General features: G+C 27.3%; 1 protein-coding gene across 1 annotated transcript in view; it reads left to right on the forward strand.

The window, feature by feature from the left end:
- Positions 1-17,496, forward strand: part of LOC107446430 (tetratricopeptide repeat protein 38) — a 58,960-nt gene extending 41,464 nt beyond the window's left edge. The window contains exons 11-13 of the mRNA XM_016061070.4: positions 3,586-3,742; positions 7,697-7,770; positions 15,015-17,496. Of these exons, the coding sequence (XP_015916556.1) occupies positions 3,586-3,742; positions 7,697-7,770; positions 15,015-15,069 (286 nt within the window). The 3' untranslated portion in view covers positions 15,070-17,496. The remainder of the gene's footprint in view (positions 1-3,585; positions 3,743-7,696; positions 7,771-15,014) is intronic.
- The last annotated feature ends 1,519 nt before the right edge of the window (positions 17,497-19,015 follow it).

Raw genomic sequence — 19,015 nt, forward strand, 5'->3', positions numbered from 1 at the left:
ACAAACATACTTTTAAAACCTACTTTTTAATGACAGGAAGTTGTGCAGAAATGTTTCAGTTGCAAAAATCATTGATTAAAGTTAAGGGAAAGTTAGCTAGTTGCGAAAAAATAAGATGTTCAAATTAGAGGTTCACATTTTGCATAATGGAAAGTTCGATAAGATTCTTATAATTTGTATTAAAAATTGATCTTTTTTTCTAAGGAGGAAATTTTTTTAAAAAAATGGAAGATTAGCATTTTCATTAAATTAAAAAAAAAATTATATTTTTGAAATCCCTAATAAGAAACGAAGTTGTGCTTAGTTTTAACTCTTTTTTTCTCTCTCTTTGAAATGGGCACACGATACAACTCTTCAAATTGTTAGAATAATCAAAATATCTGACATTAAAAAGTTTCTTGCTTTTTTTGTTTTACTTTCTTTTATTAAATTACAAATTTAACAAGCGAAATCTGTATATTTCAAAAATTTTTTTAAACAAATCAAAATGATAAAAAAATTAAAAAGATAATGTCAAAAGTCTTTAAAGCTTAAGTCATTAAGTCAAAGGGCATTATTATAAAAATTGTTTAAAAATTTACTAAAACAAAAAAAAGTATGTGAATGAAAAATATATGTGCATGTCATTTATCCATTTTACAGGACATTATTGAAGATCATATTTCAGTAATTTCATAAATTTAGGTTTAATAAATAATAATAAAAATAAAAACTCTGGTCCTGCACAGGTGCTTTCAAAAGAGACTCCAGGCCTCAGTAATAAGTGTGAGTTTGCATTTTCCATTTCATAAGGGTTCACCATACTCAATTTCTCTGGATTCATGTGTCCCCTTTGCAATTGTCCCTTTTGTATTAGGCCATGTACTTAAATATGTTATTGTTGATTCTGTGTTATGAATAGAATCATTATTTTCCTGCATTATGTTAGCCAATAAAAGATTTTTTAATTTAGAGTTTCTAACTATGACAGTGAGGAACAAGTGATTTACCTGTCTTGCATATGTACCTATTGCTGAAGCTTTGATTTGTTTTGTTAGTATTAATCCATTGAAATACTGGAACTTCTGGGGAAAATATGAATATTTAAAGTGAAAACAAATTTGGAAAATTGAATGACATTACGTACGAAATAGTTTTCTCTTAAAGGAATCTAATTTTTTATGCCATAATTTTCTTTTACAACTTATTCATATTTTAAATTTTAAAAGGTTTTTTATTTTATTTTGTTTTCTAGTTATTTTGTTGTATATTAGTGGCATGCTGTAACTTAGAATAAGTTTCTTTATACTGATTTTAATCTTTTATTTTAAAGAGCTATTAAAATAAAAAGTTTTTAGATAAAAAGAGCAAAACAATGCTTCCCTCAATAAAATTTTTTCTCAATAGCAAATAACCATGGGGTTCAAGCAACTCTCACTCTTTTGACAAACCTGTTTATTTTTAAAACACATTGTGCAGTTAAAAATTGACTGAGCCAGTTTCATTTTCATTTTAAAATTACTCATAAGGTTTGTTCTTTTTTGCCATGGAGCTTTTATAATCAATAACTTATTGGAAGTGAAATGTCCATACTTTGTTTTGATGGCAAACTTATTTCAATAAGAATACCAAAACATGAAATTTTGTTTTCAAACTAATAGTTATGTCCAAGCAAAGAAATACAAATACAGTAATGTTAATGAATGAACTCTCTACAATTTGCTCATTAAAGAGTGTAAATTGAATCTCAGTTGGTCAAAACTAATAAAAAACATAAAACCTTTTTTTAAATATCTTAACATTTTATTTTGTTAGTGATGCGTTTTTAATTTAAAAATAGATTCATCTCTTTTGAAAAGCTGCATAAAGTATCTATTGAGATTGAATTAAATATTGAGTGTCTTTTTTAAAATAGAGTTGTGAAGTGCAATTGAAACTGAAATAAAAAGTGTAAAGTTAAATTAAAAATTCCAAGACTGACTTCAGGAGTTATTCATTAAAGTTCAAAGAAAAATCTTTTTGATATATATCATTTTGTTCTCAAAGAAAATATTCTCTGTTTGCTACTGCTAAAGTTCCTATTAATTTCCTGAGTGTAACATTTTTAAGGATTTTAGGTGTTTTTATTAAAGAGTTGATTTATTTTTATTGCAGCTAGCCCATACGTGATATTATCAGAGATTCACTTTTTTAGTTGAAAGTTATGATTGGCATAGCATCATTTGCTTAAAATGAACATTAAACTAACAAAAGTCAAAACACATGGAAATTAAAACTTTGTATTTATAAAATTTATTTTTTAATTTTAATTTCCTACTTTTTATTATAAAAGTAGTTTTACTCTACCATTAATTTTATTTTACCATCTTCTTAATTAAACAAATACTCTTTTATTTCAAATTCTTTCTTAACCCTAGATATTAGAGATATCAAAGTTGTACTGTTTTAAACTAAATTACCTTAAATAAAGGAAGCAACAATTTACCTCATAAAAAAATATGGAGATGAACTTAATGCAGTTACCATGGTGACTGCATGTCCTATTTTATATTTTTTTTTATTTTGTCTGTCCCTTTAAGTTTTAATGTACTTTGATAATTTTAAAAGTTTTTATACATATCAGAAAATACAGAAATCTTAGATATCTTTTCACCAAATACAGTAGATCACTGATTATCTGGATCAATTGGGACCAAAGTCAATCTGAATTGTAAAAAATCTAGATAATTGGGCGTCTTTGAAAGAAATGGCTATGAGTATGTTTTTAAATAACTTCCCTTTACAATTTTTCCAGGCTTAGGATTGGCAATTGTAGTAACGCCTATTGTAGCACATTACAAATGGCATGCACAATCAACGCTCTACTGTACCTAAGAAATCAGCTATACAAATGAGGGTGAATAATATATATCAAACATAATAATTTTTATTGCAGAAATATCAATGAAGGTAGTATTATTTAGTTTTCATTGCCTGACAGTAATATTTATTTTTTCATTACAAAAAATGATAATGAAGGCAATTTTGTATGAGAAAAAACATAAGAATCAAACATGACACATGATATGCAAGTTCTATAAAATTTGGCGCATAAGCTTACCCTCTAAGTTTCAGTGCATTGTCAAAAGTACCAAAAAATATAGAAATTTTCAATCTCAAATATATAAAAGATAAAGGCATTTCAACGATATATTAAAGATAAAGACATTATAAGTTAAAACAATTAAATACTGCAGACCTCCACAAACATGCATAACATTTGACAATTACAAATACATTGAAAGATATTTATGAAAATGTGTTGTATTCTTTATAAAAAAGATTTTAAATTCCAACTTTTCTTGTATTTTCAAAAGCACTTGTAGTATTTTTTTAAAAATAATATCTTCAGAATCTTTGGGAATCAATGAGTACCAGTCTGTCTGAAAAGTAAAAGTGGCTGGTGCTTATTGCTGACCACATATTACCTCTGGTTAACAACTGGCTGTTGCAAGAGTGCCTTAATTTTAGTAATTTTACATAGAAATCAACTATCATTCTTTACTCATTCTCTGCTTTGTTTTAATTATTACTTTGTAATGTTTTATTAATTCAAATTTTTTCTAGAAATGGAACTGGTGTAAATCATACAATCACTCGAGATATTGGCTATTCATTATGCGAAGCAATTGTTGCATTTGACGAAGGGAGAGTGGAAGATTGTTGTGACATTTTGTATCCGTTACGCTATAGCATTGTTCAAATAGGAGGCAGTAATGCTCAGGTAATTTTAACAGTTAAATAATTTACAAATTAAAACAAAATTTAATGCATATTCATGTGTAAAATTAATAGAATTAGTAATTTATGATTGATTTTACAAAAAGTATAAAGTCAAAGTTATTAATTGTCAACAAAGCACTGTACAACTATTCTAAATTCAACATGAAGTATACCTGTTTTCGTTTGCAAGGGTGTGATTCTGTCAAAGAAACTTGCATACAGAGGATTGTTGGCAATTTATCTGGTGCTTTTCCACAAAATAAGCAACGTTTCTTATTGAAGTTGAGTAAATTCCATAATGTATCAATTCAATGAGTAGCCACAAATATGTGGTTGATGAAATCAAATGGAAATTAAATTAGAGACAGGCTAATCACTAGGTGAAAATATTTCAGGACACTAGTTCTATATCAAGAAAACCTGGCTAAAGTTTGCCAATATCCACATTGCCAGATAAGGATTGTGTATCTGGAACTTTAGATCAATGTATTAATATAAGAATGCTTCAGCTTTCAGGTAAAAGGTATGCCAGAAGACATGTTGATTTTGCCCTGTTTACTATAGCGCATGAAAGAGTGCATTTGGCAAGGTGCCGATAACAATGTATCTTGGACCAAACTTTAGGTGTTCATCGTACTTTAGTCAAATAAGTGGGAATTTAGTTTGTACTTAAATTTTTTGTTTACCTTTATTTAAATGGACTAATCTGAATTAACAGATTAAACTCATATTCAGTAGATGTCCATTCTAACAATTAACAATTGCATACAGAATTGATGTTATAGTGAGCTTGTTGTTAACATATTTAACGTAATATTAACATATTTAATGTTAAAACATATTTAAGTTACTATTTTGATTTTTTTTAAGGAGAAAAGAACTCTAAAAGAAACTTTTTTCCTACGTATTTTAAACCAGGCTGGAAGTTTTTACAAGATGTAAGGAAAAAATGAAGTGAATTGCAATAGCTTTGGAGGCCATTCATAGCAATGAATAGTGATTTCAATAATAAGCTGTTAAGAAGGGAAATAAGGAGGCTTTGTAATTATGTGCTTAAGAAAAAGCTCATTCTTTTTGAAGTGTGCGGTAGGACTCTTAAAATTGTCAACACAAAAGTCCTAGATTCCTAGAATGTTAAAAGTGGTGGCCAAATAACGATTTAAGTTTAACTTAATTTGTTCACTTTTGCAAACTTCTTAACTTAAAAACTTCTCAGCAAAATGAATAGGTTTCATATATGTGCTTCAGTTGTTTGTATGCAGTGGTGGACAAAATCATTATAAATTAAATTTATTACATATTGAAACAAAAATATTCTGATAAATTGGAACATATTGCCAGGTATGATAAAAGTGAAATGATTCCAGAGATAGATGAAAATGTTTTCATTTTGCCCTTTTTCATATAATAATATTTATTTAAGCAGTAGAAATGTGTATTTCCCTAAAATAAATAGTGGCAGTAGCAGGAGACTAGCAAATCTCATTTCATTTTAACTAAAAAAATTTTGCATCTTTAATATTAACATTTTGATGGTGATTTGGAAATGTGTCATAATTGCGGACTTCCTGCAACATGCTGTATTAATTACTTCAAGTTTATACTGCAATTGTGAACCACTCTAAGCCAGGAAACTCCTGGAAACTTTACCAGAGTAATATTTTTTTTCAGATTCTCTCACCGCTTGAACTGCAAGAGATATTTTTGATGGAAATAACAAGACGTTAACATCTATAAGCAAAAATATGATGTAAAAAATTGGAAATAAATATTTTAAGGATTATTCACCCGATCCAATTTCTTTCTGATCTTATAAGAAAGTTAACAAAGAAACCTAAATTTACACAAATAACAAAACAATTCTGTATATATATATTTTTTATCTGGGTGTCTCTTTAGTATTAGGTATTTATATCCCAGCTTAATATACTGTTAAAATATAAGCAAACATTAATGAGACTTGGGACATTAATGAGACTCTGATTTATGCATCGAACCCATAAATCACCAGAAAGGGGAAGTAAAGATCTATCAAGACCATTGAGTGACAGTTAGTGAGGTTCCTCCCTTGGAATGTAGGAAAAAGAGGGAGATTTGTTTTCAAAAGACCGCAACTGAGTCCCCTCCCCCTTCCTTTCCCATGCAGGTGGCTAGTAAAAGAGGCATTTCCTGGAACTTTTTATTGAAAGAAGAAATACTGTTAAAAAGGGTAAATGGGGCAAGCGTTAAGGTGGAGGGGGAGTCAAAATGGAAAATTTGAATTGGTCTAAAAGGATACACATCCTTAAGAAACAAAGCATTCATACCATGTAATATTTAGGGGGAAAAAGAAAAAATTAAGGGAACCCAAGCGTGCCCCGCCTTTATGCTTGATTGATAGCCAATGATTGGAGAGAAAACAATAATTAGTTACTTCCCACCCTCAACTTAAATGATCTCCTCTCTACACTTATTTTCTTTCACAAATAAGGCGAAAATTAATTTTTCTCCTCCACCTACCCACCTTAATGAATGACGGGAATTTCCCTTGCTTGAATCATTCTAGTTAAAAATGGCGGATTATTATTTTCATATTTAATTTTTTTTTTCGTTTTCTATATTTTAAGCAACAATATTTTTTTTCTAATATTTCATATTTTATTGATTAGATATTCTAATACTAAAACATTATTCCCCTTAAAAATAATGTTTATTTATTTTTTGCTTCTTAGATTTAGATCATTTTAAGCTTTGTTCCAGAATGACATGAATTTCCCCTTCGTGCTTGAATCGTTCTAGTTCAAAATGGCGGATTAATATTTTCATAACTGTTAAATTTTTTTCGTTTTCCATATTTCCAGCAATAATATTTTTTTTCTAATATTTTATATTTGATTGATTATATATTCTAATGCTAAAACATCATTCCCTTTAAAAATAATGTTTATTTGTTTTTTGCTTCTTAGATTCAGATCGTTTATTAAATCATTTTAAGCTTTGTTTACCTTGGGGGTCTATTATATGGAAAAATCTATTATACGGACTTCTGGAAGTCCCTCCGATTCCGAATACACAACTTTACACTGTAGATGGTTTGGTATTTAAGGGGTTAACAGTGTTTTCATCATAGAAAAAAAATGGGTGAGAATTTCTCACCCTTTCTCAAAAACAGGGTGAGATTTCAGAAAGTTAAGTGAGATTTCTAAAAACTGAAAAAATACAAATAGACTTGAAAAAAAAATTTCTTTCATTATAATACATTTTTAACGTCTTCTATTTTTTAAAGCATTGAATATTCTTGCTGCATCATCATAGAAGATTTTGCCTTTACTAGGTATTTGTCCATCTTACATTAGTGCATAAAAAATTTGAACGTCTTACATGAAAAAACCTTACCTGCGGTAAACACGTGGTTGCAGAGAAATGTGTTCTGAAAGGGGTTCCGTGGTTCGGAGGGGTTGTGTTCTGTTGTTCGAAAAAGTTCTGAACAATACTGGTAAATAGGGAATCTAGATAACGGGGCAAAAGTTGAAAATAATGAAAGATCCAGGAAGAAAAGTGAAATGGATTTTATTCTAATTGGCGTAATTCGAAGCTTTTTCCAAAATGCGAGAAATTTGCGAATTTTGAAATTGATTTATAGAATGCGCGAATTTCTCGCGGTAATCATTTTTTAATGCGAGAAAAGAAAAAAATATGCGAGATTCTCGCGTTCTCGCGCTGTAGTGAAAACACTGGGTTAATAAATATAACATACTTATTTATTTAAAACCTATCTAAAACCAGTACAAGATCAGATTAACTTGGTTCTTCTGTAGTAATTTTATGTTGAGAAAAAATGGTTAACAAGATTTTATATTACTTTTCATTTATCTGTGTAATAAATTTTTTTATTCTTTAATCTTTTTTTAAAATACAACTAAATTTATTATTATTATCATCCAAACCATAAATGTTTTTTTTTCTTTTTTAACAGAGAGATATGTTTAACATACTCTTAATAGCTGCTGCTATGAAATCAACTTGTAAACACCACCAAAGTGTATTAAGGTAAATAAATATATTTAACAATTTGTTATTAAATTTTGTCTTAGAAATAATATAAAAAGACAGTTGTGTTTTTTTAAAAGATGTATTTATATGCATTTTATAATTTTTTTCTCTTTATTCTTTATGTTTTATCGATAATAATTTACTTAGAAGAGTATAATTTTTAAAAGAAATCAACATTTTATATTAATTTTTTTACTCTTCTTCCTATTGTTACTTTTTTAATAAAAATAAGATTGTTTTCATTCATAATTTTAAATTTTTTATTAGTTGCATTTATATTCAAATATATCATTTAATATCATTCATGGAAAATAATTTTATAAATTGAGTGAAAATTAGGAAAACTGGGATAATTCAGGGATTTTGGAAATAGTCCTAAATATCAAGGAAAAGTTAGGGAATTTAACAGTTTTTAGTCAAAATATGGAAAAGCCAGAGGTTTTGATTTAGCGATCACCAAGTGTGCAATATTTGCAGAAGTATTTTCCATGGTACACTTTTCTAACGTTAGAGCTTCATTTTCACTCATTTGGCATGCAGCCAAATTTCACATAGCTGTATCATGCCATGCCATGCCATGGTATTACGTCTTATAAACTTTCAGATGGAAAAAGGGTTACTGGTTGCTAGAATCCAGAACAGATAGATGGATCTATGTAATTCAGATGATCTATTCTAATTTTTGATTAAGAAATTTATTGGGATAAATAATGTTTTATAAATTGATGTTTTTTATTGTATGTTTGCTTAATCCTTTATCACCTAGGCTTGATAAATAAATTTAATTAAACTTGTCATGAATTTAATGTTTAATTAGACTTGTCACTTGTTTAGAATTCGTAGGAAGCATTGGGATTGCTGTTCCACATAGAAATTATGAAGCAGTACTAATATATTCTGGGGTCGATTCAGGTTTTATTTTTTAGGTCCCATTTTTGTAAAAAATGGTAATTGTTTTCAGCAAATTTTTTCATTAAGGAAGAACATTCAGTTTTAACATTCACTATTTTTTATTGACAATTCTTATATTGAATTCTTTATTGAATATTATTATTTTTCCTGACAATTCATCATAATTTTACCTCGTTTGAGGATAGCTTATCCCCAGTTACTTTTAATTTTTTGGTTCCTTTAACACTGTTTTTATGATTCCAATATCATTACTATTACTATGACGTTTGAATTTTGATTTAGAGTTATGACTTTTTGATGCATTCAATTCATGATGATTTCATCGTAATTTCCATTCGTTTGATGCCAGTTTCTTTGGCACCTTTCTCATGGTTTTTTTAAATCCATATTATTTTCTAATAATTTATATTTTTCTTTTCTAGGTTTTTCTTTTCTTTTTTTAAATTTTTTTCCAAATTCTGTTATTATTCTAATAAAATGTTGTGTAATTTATGAATCTGACAAATCAATTTTTGGCATGCTTGATTCGTGAAGATTCCATTGTAAATTTCTTTAGATTTCCAATCAATTTTTTGGCAGATAACTTTTCATTTCTTAAATTCCAATGTTTTTATCATAATATTATTACGAAGTTCAATTTTAGTTAACACTTTCTGATATATTTGATTTCTGACAATTGCATCATAATTTCACATCATTTGATGATAGATTTCCTAACTTATAATTTTTCGGGCCTTTACACTTAGTTTTTAAAATCCCAAAATTTTAAATACCATACTATTACATCAAATTTCAATTTCGAGTCATAAGTTGTTCGATTCGTGATAATTAAATCTTAATATCATAGGGGATAGTCTTTTTGGTAATTATAACTTTTTTGTCACATGGTTTTTCGAATTGTGATTTTTTTAATATGTTGTGATTACGACATTCTAATTAAAGTTAACAATCTTTGATGAATTTGAATCGAGACAATTCCATTGTAGCTTCATGTCATCGGGTGATAATCAATTTGGTATATGGTACACAGTATATGGTTTTCGGAATTTCGATATTTCTATCATGATATTACTACATATGTATTTTGAATTTGAGTTTTAACATGTTTGATTTGTGGCGATACTGTTTTAGAATCTCGTCATTTCTTGTAATTTTTTCTGAGAATTCTTCAGGGAACAATTTCGTGAAAAGGCTTTTTTCACAAATTGTAATTATGTGAATGGGCCATTTTTACTAATTAGAATTTTGTGATTTTTTTTAAAATTTAAATTATGTCACGAATCCGTTTTTTAGAATTTGAGTGTTGTCAAGAGGCTGCAAAATGACCCCAATTTCCATCTCAACCTCTGATATCTCTTCCAAAAATTTATTTTTTATAATAAATGGACAGATATAATGAGTTTTTAATCTTTTTTATTTCTCATTATTTTATTACATTTAAAGATAATGGAAGGTAATATACATAATTTGTATTTTTCCCCTTTAAATTTTTAATTGTCTTGTTTTCCCTCCTACATATGTTTATATCTTTAATTTATTTTTTATTTTATAATTGAGAGTAAAATAAATCATGTTTTTTTTCTGTTCTAGTTTTCTTTTTTTTTTCTAATTTACTCTTTAATATATTCCCTGTCAGCAAGATTTGAAGATAAAGCTTACTTTTTGTATCATTAATCATTTTACTTTTGATTTGTGTTTAATTCCTATTAATTATAACATTAATTTCATATTTTAATAACAAATTTTAAGAATACTTAACTTTTGTTTTGTAAAGACAAAAATTTATACATTAATATCTATTGATACATTACTTAAATTTTGTTTTGTGAAGACCTAATTTCTTTTCCAGATATTTCAAGGAAATAAAATTTTCTGTAATAAATTTTTACATGGACTAGTGTTAGTTTTTTAAAAATTAAATATGCAATATAATGTACAAAATACAAATATCAAATATTTTGGTTCACTGTATATTTTGACCAACACATTGTCAGTACATATTGTGATATTAGACTGGAAAGTTTTAAAAAACATATCTATTAAAGCTGGAAAAGTCAGGGACTTTTATTCTTTTATTTGAGTAGCAACCCTGGAGGTACTATTGTCCCACTCATTTAATGGATGCCGGTAGAGTGTTTCATGCAGAGTGACATCATGGGCAATGATTTTAATAATTATATATTTCAGTAATAATGAACTTGGTAATGACTAGACAGCGGATTATATGCACTAAAAAACGGACAAAATATGCATGCAAATATGCACTAAAAACTTGAATATATGCTCTTAAAACAAGAAATATGCATTTAAAATAGAAATTAAAAGTCCAACAAGGTGACAAGGGACTTTTAAAGTAGCAAAAATTTGTCAAAAAATAGATATTTTACATTTTATATTTTTGAAATTTAGGCATTTAACTGAACATTTTGAAAAAACATTTCTGGAATAAGAGCAAAATTGATGAAGTTATGGCCATTTCAGTTTTGACCACGCCCCTTTTTTTTACCTTTTTTTGTCTGCAGGTAACTGTTAAAATTAGTTTAGTTTAAAATTAATTTAAAATTAGTTAAATATTTTGTTAATTTTTCAAAAAAAATTTAAAGTATATAATTATTAAACTAGTTCATTAGACAATATTTATAGGTATTTATATTAAAAACAAGAAGTATTTGTTCAGATGTAAAATTTGCAATGAAAAAGTACTAAAAGTCATTTTTTTCAAAATGTCTTTTTTGAGAAATTTACAATTTTCAAACTGTTCCAGCGTAATGAATTTTCATTCTATTGACCTGAGAATTTAATGCTATATATTTATGAATATTATTAACATTTTGTTGGAAACGTTTTTTGAATTAAGTGAATAGTATTTTTTTTATACATGATATTTTATAGAGGTATCATGATTTTTTCCTAAAAATGCAGGCTTTTTGCTGTTTCTTTAATGTTATTTGTTTCTGTAATAAAAAATAAAAAAAGTACTTCCAAAAATTTTTTCAATATTACCTAATATGTAATATTTTAAAAGAATTTTGTCATTTTGACAAAATTTCAGACGCGAGGAGTAATATAAAAAAAACATAAAAAATTGAAAAATTTAAATTTTTTAATTTCTTAAATTTTGAAATATTTTTTTGAAATTTTGTATAAAAGTTTTTTTTAACAATATAAATTTATCCTGAAAATTTCAAGCAAATCCCTTGATAATTTCAAAAAAAAAATTTGAAAGCCCTTTGTCGTGAAAAATTTTTGAAAATTTTTTGCATACTACTACTTACTTTTTCCAACAAACACAGCTAAAGCATTTTTTTGTTAAAAGGAAGAAAATCAAAATATTTCTTACTTAAATCTATGCATTTCTGAAGAGAAAGCCTAAAACTGAAGTATGATAAATGAGAGAAGAAAAATCATCGCATTTTCCAGAAAGATTTTATTAAACTGAATCATTTTTGTTACAATACACAACTAAGTGTTTTTCCAAATTTTCAAGAGTGAATTGATGTCGTCGGTCATCAAAGATCATTTTGAAAGCAGAAAATGACCTCTCCACGTCAACCGATGTTATTGGACAAAACTTGTACAATTTCGTACTCATTGGTTTTACTTTCTCTGGAAGTTCAGTTCCGTTTACATTAAGAAAATCATTTATCTTCTTCACTGCTGCAAAACCCGAATTTTTGTTTTGAACGAACCACCATTTTTCTTTTACTTTCTTCCCAACTGAGTCTGGAAGATCATTGATGCACTGTTGAATTTTTTCAATTTTGGATATGGCCTCAGCCAGGGGAAGACCTCGTGTTTCGAGCTTTGTTATTGCTCCACTTAAGAAAGAAAAGTTAGTGTCAGTTATGGCCAAATCCTTCTGCAAGGAGATATCCTGTAGTAATTCTTTTGTGACATAAACTGAAGAAGCACAGGAGCTGTCAATTGCATCTACAACTGACTTTATTGCATCAAAATTATTAGCGTAAAAATGTGCTGCTTCAATCCATGTACCCCACCTAGTTATCACAGGCTGTGGAGGTAAGGACAAATCAGGATACATTTCTTTATACAATTTTATGCGCACAGGTGCCTTGAGGAAAACTTTCTTGATACTAGAAATTAAATCATTCACAGAGGAGAATACTTCTCGAACAGTCTCAGCCAGTCTGTGAACAGCATGAGCCAAACAAGTAATATGAAGCATTCTGGGATGAAAAATTTCCAGTGCTGCTGCGGATTTGACCATATACGGAGCGGCATCACTGACAAAAATCAAAACATCTTCAGAACCATCTCTATCAGGCCATAATAATCTGATAGAATCATTGACAAACCTTGCTATGGTTGAATGATTGACTTTTTCAAGGGCTTTGCTTGCTAGAAGATGGGTCGAGTAGGAATATTATAAATTTTTTCGCAAATAAAATGAGCAATATAGCGACCGCACTTATCTGTCGTCTCATCCACTTCAATCCATTTAGGGTCATCTCTAATATCTCGTCGAATATCACCCAGTACTTCGTTATATATTGATTGAAGGTAGTTCTTTCTTAAAGTCGATTCATCAGGAATGATCTGATCGGTACAATATTTTTTTAAAAACTGTCTTAAGTTTGGATTATTTAACTTTTTTGAAGGAATATTGCTGCTTACTAAGGCTTTGCATAAATCACTAGAAAAATCACTTTCCTTTTTAGCTGCTTGAACAAGAATAGTTAATAAACTTTGAACAAATCCTTTTGTGTTCTGCTTTTTCTTCGCGGAGTGAGCATTAGTCTTTATATGTTGATCAATTTGGTACTTTTTTTCACAGGAAATGTGTTTTTGACAAATCACGCAAAATACTATTTCCCCATCGGTTGTAAAGTCCTTCCCATAGTCCGAAATCCACGTCTTCATTAAATTTGATTTAGTCGACTTAATTTTTGGCATATTATAAAATTTAGCAGTCAAAAATCACGTTCGAAGCTTCACTAACTACGTATTCAACTGATGGATGTTGAAACTATCTATCTATCGGATGGACTATCGAAATATGTTAGAATAGCAGCTCTCTCCGAAAATGTATTCACTCCACCTTTTAACTAATCAATCACAGGAAAGGGAGGTCATTTTCTACCTACCACAGAAGCCTTATTTTTCCCACACAGATTGACAATTATTTATTCCAGGAAAAGACATCCCTTCATAGAATATCTGACCATCCCTTTCTGAGGTTTCTATGAGGAATGTCTGTTTGGGTGGGCCCTTTGTACCCCCTTCCCCACACACACCTCATTTCTACATCTTTTTCACGTGATTGCAATCACCCCCAGCAACATCAATCCAGCTGACCCTTTCAGGTGATAAAGAACGACAAAACAAAATTTAAAGCGTTCCTTATGCTAACATAAAAAGAATAGTGATATGGTTTTAGGAGGGAAAAGCCATAAAATGCTGAAAATATGGATTTATAAGAGCAAATATACCTTTTTATGCATTTATATGCACAAATGGCAAAAAGTGCTAAAATCTGGAATTGCATATGCACGTATGCAATTGCATATTATCCGCTGTCTAGTAATGACACATAATAAATACACTGAATATAACTGTGGAACAAAAATATCAAAGTAAAATGGACTAATTTATTTAAAGAAGGCATAGTCTTCTTTTACGAATATGTGGTCTTGTATTTTCAGTTTCATAAGTATAACAGTACAATCTAGTTGAGAAATAGTGGGAAAAAAACAAACATACATACTTTGACTTCAACCCTTGGATACCAAATTTTAGAATAATCAATCAGTTCAGTTAAGAATAAATCTATCTAAATTTTCAAACGTAATAAAAGAATAATAATAAAATATACTTAGGTAATTATTTCCTTTGTTTCAAATTTTTCCAATTCTTTAAAATTAAAGTTCAAATAACAAAATTTGGAATTTTAGATGAGCTTTAGTTATGACATTTACAACTTTTAATTTTTTTATTATTGAAATTTTACTCTTTTTATATTTAAACTAGTGTACAGAGTAATGCTTAAAAAGAAAATCAAAATGTTTAAGCATTTATGCTTTGCTTAATTGACATTTTTTATCCAATGACATAAAATTTCCCATTATTTGAAAATCTTTTAATGGGAAAAAAATAATGAAACAATTTTCTTAAAACTATATAATTTATTATATTTGTTTTGTGTGTGATTTTAAGAATGCATTCATAATTTATATTTATTTTTTATTGATCATTTTTTATTGTGCATAAAAAAACGCATAATATTACAGTGTAGCATAATATTACAGAGATGTTAATTATTGAATAAACTCATTTTCCAAATTTGTATCATTTCATTTTCTTATTTGTAGGCAACTATTGAGTGAGCGAACAAGATTTAAAAGCATCAGCCAAGTGCCAGATTGATCTTACCTTGATGCTTTAAATTTGTATTTTTCCATTGTGAAGTATTTTTTGTAAACATTCTTTTGTTTACATCTTTTCCTGATATGGGTAAGGGTGACAAAATTTATAAGTAAAATTATACTTATTCCAGAGTTTTAATTTATTCATTATATTTTGGGTACATAAGCCAACATATTTTACTTAGACTGACTTCATTTAAACTGTGCACAAGTTTTAAAACAATGCACTAGATGTTTGAAAAATGAGCTTTATATATTGAAAAATAACTTTATTTCCTCAAGTCATTGTTTCATACTACAAGAGTGTATCTTGTAATAGATATTTAACATTTTTATATTGATGCAATAAATATATATAACTTGTTGAAATTCCACATAATATTTACTATCAGTCTGGTTGTGAGAATTATAAAAAAGAATCATGTATATTTTTTTTTGTTGTTGTAAGGCATGAAGTAATTTCTACTTATATATTTGTTGAATTATTTTATAAAAAAAAGTCTGATTTAATTGAGTGAGTTCAATTCAGATATATTATTTTACATTAAAAATTCAATTAAGTTTTGGTCAATATTATTAAATCTAGTGCAGAAATGTTCAGAAACTGAGAAAAAGTTCAAAGTCATAGTAAAATTCTTTAACATTTATTTCTGGAAAGAATATGATGTAATGATAACTATCACTACATATATTTAATTCAATTTCTGAAGGGATTTTTTTTTTTAAAATTTAAAGTGATGCTAAATTTCTTTCCCTCATAATTATAATTTTGTCACCATTATTTTATATTTAAGGACATAGTAAAGAAAAAAGTGAGTTCTTGTTTTTCAGTTTTTTTTTCTAAATTTATATTTAGCTGTTATCTATTGTAAAATATTTTAAAAAGAATTCTTCTCAAAGTTATGATAGGACACTTTAAAGTCATTATCATAAAACATTTAAATTTTTCAATTGCCAATTTACTTTGATCTTCTTTAAAGATTATTTGATTTTCAAGACATATTTTATATTTTTGTTTGTAGTGTTTCTAGATTTCATTACAAGATTTTATTTCCATGCACATGTTTTTCATGCACGACAATGAAAAGTTCAAACTTTCTCCATTCTTCAAGATGAGTTCTGGTTCTTAAATTTTTTAAGTGGATATTAGTTACAGTGTTAATCAAGACCAAAAGACACTGTACTTACAAACTTTTGCTTCAATGATTGGATTTTCAGCATTAAATATCAATCCTAATAATTCAAAAGGTCGACCTCAAGTTTACTAATTAGTTAGTGTTAACTATTATTTAACTGATAGAATCAGGCACGATGCCCTTTCTCTTTATAAACCTATGGCTTTTTTTAGGGTCTTTGGATTTTCGACAGTCAAGATATTGTATTCAGTCTGAATCTGGAAAATGTGGTCCTGATAGTTTTATCAGGAGACTGATTAAAAAAAAAAAAATAGAGCTCCCTAATGTTAGTTGCACTTTTTTGCATATTTCACTATATCTCTGGAACTTTTTCATCAATTCTGAAACATTTTGCTTGCAATTATAAAATTTATTTCCCCCCGAGATAATCTTATGTAAAAAATAATTTGTATTGTTTATTTGTAATTTCAATCAACTGTACTTTAAAATAATTTAAAATTATGATGTATAGGAATTTTTGTATAATTATAAACTAAGTAATTTTAAATGACACAATACAAAACTTGAACAAAATGCTTTGATAAGTTCTTGAGAAATGAAAATTTGAAATTTTATTTCTGTTTGAAATTTTATCACTCAGAAACTATTTGACCCATTTAACTCAAATTTCATATATTGTCATTCAAAATGACGACATTGTTTCTTAAAATAAAATTTTTTTTGGACTTTTGCCAATTAACACTAAAAAGATAAAGGATTACCCTTTGAAATCCAATCATAGAAAGAAAAGTCTTTCTGGGTGATATAATTTTTTTCTTCAGCCCACTGTACTTTTTTAAAAAATATCATATGATAAAAATGTTTCATTTATGTGGTTCTAATGTCAAATAAAATTAAAAGTGGATTTTAGAAATTTTGAATTCTATGCTTGAAATAGATTTTTGAATATTTATGCTTTTTTTTCTGTTCCACAAAAAATGACCAATGTAGAAAATTTCAGGCCCAAGTACAACTGGGGCAAGTATAAAATTCAATAAATAAAATTCCTAATTAGGAGATAATTTGATTTTAACATATTTTGTATCTTTTTTTTTTGTTGCCTTATCTAAATTTATATGGAAAGAAAATTTATTTTGTTTTAAAAAATTATTCTTTTGCTAAATATTTTTTTAAATCTTATCATTACATTTTCCTGAATTGTAGAGACATGACAGTTTGTATCACTAAACTTTTCATGACAGTTTGTATCTACTAAATAAATTGGTAGCAATAAAAATATTTGTTATATCTTCTCTTGACTAAACTTTCTTTATTTTGAAATTTCACCAGTACTCATATTTTATCGTACGGAAAACCGTTATACTGCTCTTACTGAGTTGGCTATCCATCTCACTGTAATTTTATATTTTTCAAAAAAGTGAAAGTTCAGAATAAATTTGGAATAAACTGGAATACATTCTTTGTAAATATAATCCTCCTTAAACTATAATTGTTTTATATAGCTTATTAAAAATGATTTTTTCATTCAACTCAATAAAACATAGATTAATATTTAAGATTATTTTAGAATTAAATCAGCATGTGCAATTGTATTTCAATACTTGCTAATAATATTATAAGTTTTAAGTAAAATATATGCTTTGTGTGTTGTTCATTTAATAAATCTTTTCTAGTTAAAATAGCTTGTTTTAATTTAAATTTTTCATATTTATCACTAATGCTCTTATGATTTGTATGAAAGCATCTTTTTCAGGATATTAAACATACTGTTTGCAGAACTTGTTTTATTTGCTATTTATTTTAAGGGAAGGGTTAATTTAAAATGCAAGTTTTAAAGTAAAGTGCAGAACAAATTAAAATGATGACTCTTTTTGCAGTCATTAAGTAAAAGTGCAGAACAAATTATGACTCTTCTAGCTGAAAAATAGAAAACTAATCATTGTGGTGAATTTTAAAAATATTTTAAATTTTTTTTTACCAAATAGAAACTATTAACTGCCTTTTTTTCATTCTATCTACTAACTAGTACTGAATTGTCTATTTTTATTCTTGAACTAACAAATAGTGTGCATTTGAATAAATTTTGATTTCGAAAATGCACTTATAGGTGTTTGTTTCTTACTTTAAGGGATTACATTTATGAATGCATTCATAATTATGTGATTATGTATGTTATTTATTTAAAATTATTGTCTTTAATAATGTATCATCAGCATATTTACATCTCATTAAACTACAAGGTTTTTAATGCAAAATATCTGTATGTGAAATAAATTGATTGAAATGTTATTTCTCAAAAAGTATTTAACAAATCTTAATTTAAAATTTAGATTTTGGCTTTTAAAATTATATAGTTTGATTTGGTGTAAAATTTTTATACATTTGTAATAATGTTTAGATAATTATTAAGTTAAACACGCAAAAAAAATGCTTTTTGCATTATTTGTAAGACAGCAAGGTTTAATAGTGTGAGTAAATTTTTAATTAATGCAATTAGCTTAAATGTCTCAAGATAATGCAAAATGTTAGAATAACTTAAAATGAGGCTCAAATTTTTAACTGCTCTCCTGGCTAAACTATTAGAGGAGCATTTTCCGAGTAAACCTCATATTTTGAGGGTCAAGAGTCCAAATAGGTTCATAAAAGATATGTTAATTAAAAGAAAATACATTTTTTGTTTGATTTTATTGCTCTTCATTTAAAGCATATTTATTGCATATCCTTTAAATCATTCAGGTTACAATTTAATATTTGTAAATGGGCATTTTTCAAAGGGTGGAAGCAATAACGTTAACTATCAATATTCTAAAA

Source organism: Parasteatoda tepidariorum, chromosome 11 (genome assembly GCF_982258835.1).
Source record: "Parasteatoda tepidariorum strain Cologne lab strain chromosome 11, Ptep-v5.0, whole genome shotgun sequence".
Lineage (NCBI taxonomy): Eukaryota > Metazoa > Arthropoda > Arachnida > Araneae > Theridiidae > Parasteatoda > Parasteatoda tepidariorum.